At 46.5% G+C, this 9,798-nt stretch overlaps 1 protein-coding gene across 2 annotated transcripts in view; it reads right to left on the bottom strand.

Moving 5' to 3' along the window:
- Arhgef10 (Rho guanine nucleotide exchange factor 10) overlaps positions 1-9,798 on the bottom strand; it is a gene marked incomplete in the record, with an annotated part of 130,988 nt that overhangs the window by 72,985 nt on the left and 48,205 nt on the right. For both annotated transcript variants that reach the window (XM_017797486.2, XM_017797485.2), the window contains 4 exon segments: positions 1,011-1,125; positions 3,737-3,853; positions 6,055-6,218; positions 9,295-9,351. In XM_017797486.2, the coding sequence (XP_017652975.1) occupies positions 1,011-1,125; positions 3,737-3,853; positions 6,055-6,218; positions 9,295-9,351 (453 nt within the window).

Raw genomic sequence — 9,798 nt, 5'->3', positions numbered from 1 at the left:
CCCTTGCCTTGTGGCAGCTTGTAAGGTTGGAGTTCTAGTGAAGGGCTATAAGAATCTCAAAAAAATCCAAAAAGAAAACAACAACAACAACAACAAAAAAACACCTTTCAAGGCAACTCGGAAAGATTTTAGGACAAAAAAATGTTTGCTTAGTCCATGCTACTGATTTTGCGGCTTGGGGAATAGAGATAGATTAGGGACCAGCCTTCAAACTGTTGTACCTCTTACCCTAACCCCAAAGATGATCCTATGAGCAGACATTAGCCATCACCTCCCCTGCACCCATCCCCAGGGGGTCTTACCACTCTTTAGATCCCAGCTGGCACCTACAGTGGGGCCAGGGTGGGCAATTCTCACTAGCTCCCAGAACTAGACTTTAGCATGCCCGTGGAAGTACAGGAACTTCCTCAGATCGAGACAGTCCTGTGCCTAGCTTGATGAGGGCATGCAGTGTCCCTAGACATAAGCTGCAGAGGCTGTGGCCCCTTAGTAAGATTTAGGAAAATGAAAATCATGATGCCACATCAGGTCTTCCCTCACCAGCAAGGCTTCTAAGATTCCTCTGTAGACACTACCTCCTGTATCAGGACCCCAGTCCTTGCAGAATGACAAAGGCCAGGAGCGCTAATACAGTTGATACGTAATGCACCAGTCTAATGTGGGATGGGGCCCTTGCACTTAGGGCAAGGGAGAAGCACAGGGGTGCAGCTTGGGCCCTAACCACCCTCCACTGAGAGGGGCAGTTGCAGAGTCAGCTGCTTACACGGACTCCTTTAATTTTCTGCTTTTGTTATGTGAACTTCTTTACATATTTCCCAATGATTCTTAATACCCTGCAGCTACTTGGGGGCCTAAGGTAGCAGGACTTCGCCCCTGTTTTGAAGGAGCAGGCCTGCGTCAGCTGAGCGGACCCAAACTCTCTCCACACTGCCTTCCCACCATGAGAAAATGCCACTTCAGAAGGGCAAGTTGAACCAGGTTCGTGCTGCATACAAACACGGGTCACAGACCTTGAGAGATAAAAGACTTGGTCCTGATGAAGGAGCGGCCTCTCTTCACAGCAGCTTTGGTCTTTTCAAGTCCATCTTTGGTACCCTCCTTGGCTGCCTTCATGAGCTTTTGCATCTGTAAAACAGAGGGGAACACATGAGAAGTGGGAAAGTTCCATATGAGGCAACTTGCTGTTATTTTAAAAGAATACTGTCAAGTAGTTTGGGCTTGAAACATTATATGAAAATGGCTTTTAAATTTGGGAGAGGCTTCTTGGTTATAGGTGTGTGTGTGTGTGTGTGTGTGTGTGTGTGTGCTACTTTTTATTTTTCTGTTTAAAAAACATAAAGTAGAGCCCTTCCTTGATATGGTACAAAATATTTCTGCTACATCTAAGTCTCTGCTTTTACTGCAATCTCTTCCTAACACAGGGAGTTTTGTTGAGGTGACAGTCAAGCACACAAACATCCAATGGCTTGCCCATAATCAATGGCAGAAGAGTTAACTGCAGGCTTATAGTTCCAATTTAGCTTTTGAACATTCTCCCTGGGGTCCTTCCTGACAGGTACAACTATGACCAGTTGTTCAAAAGGGTAAGACGGAGTAGGACTGGAGAGTGGGCCAAGGCTAGGCCAGTGAGAGGCAGAGAGCCCGTCCTTTTCCAGGGGCAAACATCAGAAGACAACATCCCACATGGGTGTCCTTTCCACTGGCCTAGGAGCCCCTTACACTCTTCACAATCATTTCCACTAGTATTCTGAGCAGCGATGGAGATGAAACCCAGTGCCTTGAGCTTGTTTATTTCACTCAGCCCTTAAAAGTCATCAAAAGTCCCAGGTTTTATTTTATTTGCCTTTTATCAATCTATGGTGACTGTATTAGAAGTTAATGTTGATAAAAACCAGCCAGAGTTATGATTTTAACCCTCAGCCTTACGCCAGAGGCCTTCAAGAGTGGCCTTGGTACACGCTGGTATCTTAATTCCTTTTCTTTAAACAGTTAATATTGAAAGTATTAGCAGTGGACATTGAAAATCCTTTTGGAGAAAACCCAAATGGTGGACAAGAAACAAGCCAGTGTCCTCTCACCCCAACCTCTCAGTGAGCTGAATCTAACTCACAGCATCCCACCATCATAGCCAACCCCACAGCCCATGCTCCCTGCCCCTGCTTTGACTACTTTACCCATGGGATTGGAGTCCTGATCGGCTGGCTTTGTGAGATTCCATACTCAAACTCCTTATTCCTCAATGCCTACACTGCCTCTCTAAAGGTACCCCACAACCACTCAACACAACTGAAGTTAAACTCTGGTCTGCACCCCCCAACCAGCAACCCCAACTCAGATTTCTATCCCTTTATAGCCATTCACCCCTGTGATATTCAAACTTGAGAGTTACTATCTTCTCCCACCCCAATTCCTGAATTCCTCTGCCCTGTACAGGACCCTATTCAGTTGGTATGTCACTCTCAGCTCACTGCTGGCACCCAAGTTTCCTTTCCAGGTCCTGCTCCTCCTAACCCCAACCATGGGCAGTTGCACCTAAGCCTCTGAGCACATCAGGACAATCAGAGGACTACAGACTGGGGGAGGAGGGGCCCTCAGGACCACAAGGTCCCTGTGAGGCAGATGGGACCTTGAATTCCAGGAGGTAAAGGGAGTTTCCCCAACTCATCCTGAATGCAGGGCTCTACTGCACATGTTCCCTACCCACATCTTTGGACCCGTCAATCACTGCCACCTGCCCATTTATAAGCTAGACTGAGCTGACCTCATGAAGCATTCTCAACCCAACTAGCAGAAAGCCCATGGCTCCCAGGACAATCCCAGAGCTTTACCTGCTATCTTGTGGACCTGGCCCCATCCTCACTGTCCTGAAGGAAACCAACCAGATACTGCCCGGACAGTGACATGGCCCCTGGGAGGGCACCTCTGCCTCCGATGGCCTGGTTGTGAATGTTGAGCAGTGGAGCCACCACCAACCCAGAGATGGCTCCAAGGGGACATGTGGTTCCAGTGAAATTTCATCCAGCACATGAAGGAATCTCACAGTATAACAGAGGGCCAGATGGAAGTGAAGGGTACTTGACAGTGTCCTTTTAAAACATATCTCCAAGAACTGTCCAAGATATTCAAACCCAGCAGTTCTCAAACGTTTGGCCTAGGAGCCCCTTACACTCTTCACAATCATTTCCACTAGTATTTTGAGCAGCCATGGAGATGAAACCCAGGGCCCTGAGCTTGTCAAACACTTTATTTCACCCAGCCCTTAAAAGCCATCAAAAGTCCTGAGTTTTGTTTATTTATCAATCTATGGTGGCTGTACTTGAAGTCAATGTTGACAAAAATTTTTGAACACTTATATCAATATTCATTTCAAAAACAATAAACCCATTACATTTTATGTGAAATAACATAATTATGAGAAATGACTATTTTCCAAAACAAAGTCTTTGCTGTTTATTGTGTTTGGAAATGTCTCGGACACCACTGGATCTCAAGCTCTATCTGCTATGATGTCACATATCACAAGCTCCTAGAAACTTCCTACACTGACTTGTGAGAGAACAAGCACATTGTCATTAACAATGGCCCTGGAAATGCCTGGGTGACCCCGGGAACCCCTGGGCCACAGGGGTTTGAGAACCACTATTCCAGCAGGGTTGTACACGGTGCCTGCCTCGTGCAGAGCGAGGTCTGCTTTGGACCACGCTCAACGCAGAGGTTAAGGAGGGAGCCACACTACCTTCCGCTCCTGCCTGTGCCTTGCTTGCTGCACCTCCACGGCTCCCACCGTGCTGGCCACCAAGCCTCTCATCTTTTCCTCACAGTGCGCCTTAAAGCGGGTTAGGTCATGAGAGAGCTGCGGCACAAAGAGACAAGCTTTTCAGAACAGGCTCTTTGGGTTCCCAGAGACTATTCTACATGAAGAATGTGGCACCTCCTGGCCAGGGCAGTGGCCAGCCCTGCTGACTTGAGGTAGACACACCTGTGAGTGACACACCCTGAAGACACAAACTGTTTCTACTGCAAGCTGCAGATGCTCCAGGGTGGGGCAGAACCAAGGAATGCCCAGATCAGAATCCTCACATGCACAAAATACACTTAAAGTTATTCTGTGTCGGCACCCAACGGGAGGACGGTGGTACTCAGTACTCAGAACTGTGCTGGAACATGGCTGCTCTGGGGTGACAGTTTCCATGCTGACATGATGCCCAGGCTGAGGGACTGGCTGGGGTCTGTTCGACCACCCTTCCTATGGCCACCACCATCTCACTGCTCCCCTCGCGGGGGCGGGGGTCATTTGTCATGTCAACCAGGACATGGATGCTTTAAACATGTTTAGTGAATATTTGACACTACTTTTGAGTTAAGATGACTCAGTTTTACTTTGGTTGCTTTTAAAATATGACATCTTAAAAACTGTGTTGAACAGGCCTACCCCAAAGGCTCTGTCCACAACACCCATCTTCCAGCTTGGTGCCTCTTCCTCATGATTACACACATGGGCCAGTTAGCACTGGTTTCCCTGGTGCTTCTCTAGCAAGAACAGACTGCTGAGCCACTGGCAGGGAGTCCAGGTCCACTGTGAGGAGGAGGAAGACAGCTCTACCAGCCATCACCTGACCTGACTCCATCTGCCCATATCCATCAAGAGGAGAGGTCCAAGTATTGAAACACACATTCCCAAGCACCCTGGATGCTCCTCCTGCTGAGCTACTTTTAAGACCTTGATTTAAGTCAGGAATGTCTTGACTTGTCATTAGCTGCCCTAGCTGCAACTGCAGCTCCATCCCTGGACAGATTCCAGTGTACTTCCAATTACAAAAAGATCTATGTTCCTGGAGAAAGCTTAGAGTAACACTGAATAGTCACAGCGACCTGCAAGCTGCCACACTCTTCCTGGGTCTGAAACAAGTTTAGAGAACACACAATTCGAACAAGTGACAATTTGTAAAACCACAGAGACATGGAAACTAGGTCAAGAGCACAGTCTTTGGCTCCTGGAGTCAAAGGGGCTGGGGGGAGAGGGGCAGGGGCAGGGGCAAGGGCAGGAAAAGCTGGCTGTAGCCAACTGTCACAATGGGAGGCTCCAGGTCTTAGACCAGTTGCTTCAGATAAGGATCACACGTGGGCTGCCTGTCAATCCCACACAGGAACTGCTCAGATACCACTGGGTTTGTATACATAAGTACCAATTGACCTTCTACACCCATCCACAGGGAACCCTACCAACAGGAATATGTGACCCAGCTAGCCACATAGAAAACCTACTACAGGATGTGCCTCAACAGTCAGTGCCAGGGCCAGGCTTGTACCTCACTGGCCAGCCCAATATTCACTCTTCAAGGCTCCCATGTTCCCTCCCTGCACCCGAACCTCAGAAGTTTTCCACCAGAAAATATGAGTTCCCTCTAGGAAAAAATAATCTGGGATTGTAGGAGCTGTGCTGTTCAGTGTTGTTTCTCAGACGTTCCTGTTTGCTCATGCCCAGCTCACAGGCAAATGGTCATGACAGGACAGCATGGGGTGGGGGGTAAGGTGGAGCTGCCTGGCCTGTCCAAGGGACCCAGCCCATTTGCTGTGTGCACAGAGAGCTGCAACTGTGCAAACTCTACATCAATTTGGTGCTTACTGATATCTTCCTTCCTTTTTAAACAATGTATCTTTTTGAGAAAGGGTTTGGCTCTGTAGCCCTAGCTGTCAGGGTACCATGTAGCCCAGACTGGCTGTCAACTCCCAGCAATTCCCCTGCCTCCGCCTTCTGAGTGCTGGGATGACATTGTAGGCCAACATGCATGGCTGCACTACTGTCTTAGAGTCCAGATGGTGAGCCTGCTTAGGGCTACAGAAGTGACTTGACAAGGGTGTACAGGCCGATCCTTCTGTAATTAGACTCTAAGGGACAATGACTCCTTCAGTGGTCCCCAAACATGAGCCCCAAACTACACATCAGTGATAGAAAAATAACCACGTAAGCATGTGAGTTAACACACGTTTCTCAGACATGTTCTCAGGTGAGTGGAAGAATACCTGTCCCCCGCACAAAGACCAAGCACTTACTTGCTTTTTGTGGCTGCCACGCAGGAAGGACCTGGGAATTCCATTCTTGCACTCTGAGTCACTTTGCTCTTCATAGCTTTCAAATTCACTAGAACTCCATCCATACTCCAATGAGCTGTTTCCACCTTCATCTCCATTTTCCACATCATCATAAATCATTTCATCTGAGTACACATGCCAAGGTGAAATTAAATTAAGTCAGATCTCACGAGCTTGCTGATCTACCATCTCATCTATAATCTGGGTGTTAGGGACAATGTAGAAGGTACTAAGGGCAGTGTCCTGCAAAAGCACTAGCTCACAGAGCCCCTCCATGTGGACTGAGACCTGGAGTCTGAAAATGATCTTCATATCATTTTGACACATCTCCCAAACCCATGCACATTCTGACTACTGGCCTACAGGAACCGTCATGATTATAACAAATAATGTGTTCACCAATACTGAGTTTCCTACAAAGGAAAATCTTTCCATAAATACACGGAGTGTAAAAGCATTAGACAGTTGATAAACAGATGACAGGCAGGCAGTTAGGGGGACGTGTAGATGATAGCTGATGGATGGATGGACCTAAGGATAAGTAGCTCTCCAAACAGCTCATAGATGAGAAAGATGCAAGCAGGACACAAGTGAGGTTCACACCAACCTGGAACTGTGTGTACCCGAGGGGCCCCTGCTCCTGGAGGTTGAATATGCCTGACGGTCACATGGCAGCGGGGGCCACTCAGCGCATGAGTAAGCAGCCGGTAAGATTTTGGATGATGGGACTGGAGAGATGGCCCAGTGGTTAAGAGCACTGGCTGCTCTTGCATAGGAGCCAGGTTCGATTCCCAGCACCTAATGGCAGTTAACAACATTCGTAACTCCAGTTTCAGGGGAATCTGAAGCCCGCTTCTGACCTCCATGGGCATTGCACGACACTGGTGCACTTACAGACATGCAGGCAATACCATCATACACATAAAATAAAAATAACAAATACAATATAAAATAAAGAATTTGGATGATTACAGATGTAATAATGTTTCCCATTTCTTGTGTAACTGATTTATATATGAAACTTTTAATTCCATTTAGGCATTTCGATTTATTGATCTGGTTACGATTTTTACATGTATGTTCTGCGGGTTCTCTCTCCCCATAATCTCTCCCTCCTTCCCTTCTCTGCTTTACTATCAGTGCCATCAGAGTCCATGTCCACCACTTGTCTTTGGGTTCTCCTGACACACATACTGCTCTGCTTTACATACACTCTGCCCTGGTCGGCACATCCTGACACCTTCTGCTCCTGTCCTGCATGGAACTGAGCTGGCTCTCACTACCTTCCAGTTTATTGAACATGTGCCATTATCACTGTAGCCTTATTGTTGTAAAAAGTCAAAATATTCTTTGGTTTTCCATCTATCTTCACCTTTGAGCATGAATTGCAAAGTAGAGTGGTTTGTAATTCACAAATATTGGTTCTTTATTTATTTTGATACTGAGGGTTGATCATAGAGCCTTGCACACACTAGGGAAGCACTCTGCCACTGAGCTATACACCAGTCCTTGTCCTATTACTATTTAATTTTAGGGTCTCAATAAGTTGCTCAGGAGTCCTTGAACACACTCTGTAGTCTGGGCTGGCCTTGAACTTGAAATCCTCCTGCCTCAGCCTCCACAGTGGCTGGGATTATATGTGAGTACCACCAGATCCAGCTGTTTTTTTTTTATTATTAATTTTATTGGACTAGTATCTAAGAACAAGATTTGAATACTAATTATTTGGCAACTGTTAATATTTTCACTGAAGCATAATACACAATTGTAAAATATTATAGGTACTTAAATATTTGGAAACCACTATCTTCAAAGCTCTGTCTCTTAAGCCTGTCATGCTGCACTTCAACATCTATTGATTCTGAAGTTGGCATCCATCGACAGTAGAGAAGCTCCAATCACACAGGTACCTGCTTCTGACCATGCCTCAGATGCAACTTGCTGTGTGTATTTGCAACCTCTTTGCTATGAGGCTACCCAGCTCAGAAAAGCCCATCACCTAGTCATTTTGACTGATGCTTGTGCTTTACCCACCGGTCTGCCAGCTGCCACACCCACCACTCTCCTGGTAACCCTGCTTCCTTCCTTCGGCTTCTGCACCCTTTCCCTGGAGTATAACACTAATTGAACCCCAACCTCTGACAGCCTTGGTAGGCGGAAAGGACTATGCTTGCCTGGAAGTCTAGGCTGCAGGGGTGCCTCAGATCATCACTTGCCTCTCCTGGTAGCCTGCCATCTTTCTCCCATAGTCCTCAGGGGCTCGTTCATTTCCTCTTGTTGCTTTAAGATGGTCACTGGAGGGCTGGAGTGATGGCTCAGTCATTATGAGCGCTTGGTACTCTTGCAGAGGACCTGGGCTTGGTTCTCAGCACTCATATGGCAGTTTACTCTACTACCAGAGGATGTAACACTCTTTTCTGGCCTCTGTGGACACCACATGCACATAGTGTACACATATACATGCAGGGAAAATATTCACGCACATCAAATAAATCTTTTTTTACAAAAAAAAAACAAGATCATCGGGGCTGGAGAGATGTCTCAGCAGTTAAAAGCACTGGCTGCTCTTGCAAGAGGATCCAGGTTCAATTCCCAGCACCCACAAGACAGCTAACAACTATCCATAACTCCAGTTCCAAGGGAATCTGATGCATTCTTCTGACCTCTGCAGGCATTGCACATCATGGGTGCACTTACATACATGCAGGTAATACACTCATACACATAAAATTAAAATAATAAATAAAATATTTTTTTTAAAGGCTCGCCATTGGGATCTGCAGTTTCATTTACACCTACCAAGTTCTAGATCAATGAATCCTGTTTTATCCTTGTATCTCTACAATATGAGAACTTATGTCTTCTTTTAAATCTAGAAAATGCACAGTGACTCCTTTGGAGGAGCCTCCCTCCTCCTGTCTCTGCCCCTCACTTCTATCTTCTCTGAGATGCATGCCCTCACTTCTTAGTGTCTGTTTCCCACCTCTTGGCTCATGGTTTCCATTCTTTCAGTCTTTGTGCATCAAGTGTTGTGAGCATGTGTACCTGGCTTCAGCCATGTCATGCAATGAATACAGAAACATGAAAACAGAAAATGTGCATGCTAGACCAGGCGGAGGGGATACACATACTCTAGTCACTTTTGCACCTAGAAGAAAAAACTATTAAACAGATCTCCTAAAAGTTGGGTCAAGATCAAACCTGGTTCAGAGTCCGAGGTTTCCCTTGGGACATCATCATAAATTGCTTCCTCTGGATCTGAAAGAAAGAAAAGATATGTTAAAAACTGACAGAGCCAATGAGTACAGTTTAAACATCCTAAGGCCAAGATCCTATGGTGCTCTAACTCTCCAAACATTGGTCTGCAGGAATGGCCGACCGTAATCTCACCAAGCAGAAGTTCTGTTCTATCTTAATGAGAGCTGTCCCTCTAAATGGACAAGACATGAGACATGACCAACGGGGAGCTCATGGTTTCCAGCCCAACGTTTTCAATAACTGCATTTAATTGCACATCTCTCCAGGGCTCTCTTTGAAACACATTTAAGCTTGCGGGGTTTGGGTGTTCTGATGTACCAAAATACAAAGGTGGCACACAGAGTCTCAGGAATAGAGAGAGCACCCATCGGGCTGCCATCAAAAGGGAAACCCCTAAACCAAACTGATGGCTGTATTGAGTTTACACCCTGGAGGTGAGAAGTCACC

Source organism: Nannospalax galili, unplaced genomic scaffold (assembly GCF_000622305.1).
Source record: "Nannospalax galili isolate Female #2095 unplaced genomic scaffold, S.galili_v1.0 scaffold134, whole genome shotgun sequence".
NCBI lineage: Eukaryota > Metazoa > Chordata > Mammalia > Rodentia > Spalacidae > Nannospalax > Nannospalax galili.
The sequence above is the reverse complement of the archived record's forward strand: the minus strand, read 5'-3'. Positions and strand labels throughout refer to the sequence as shown.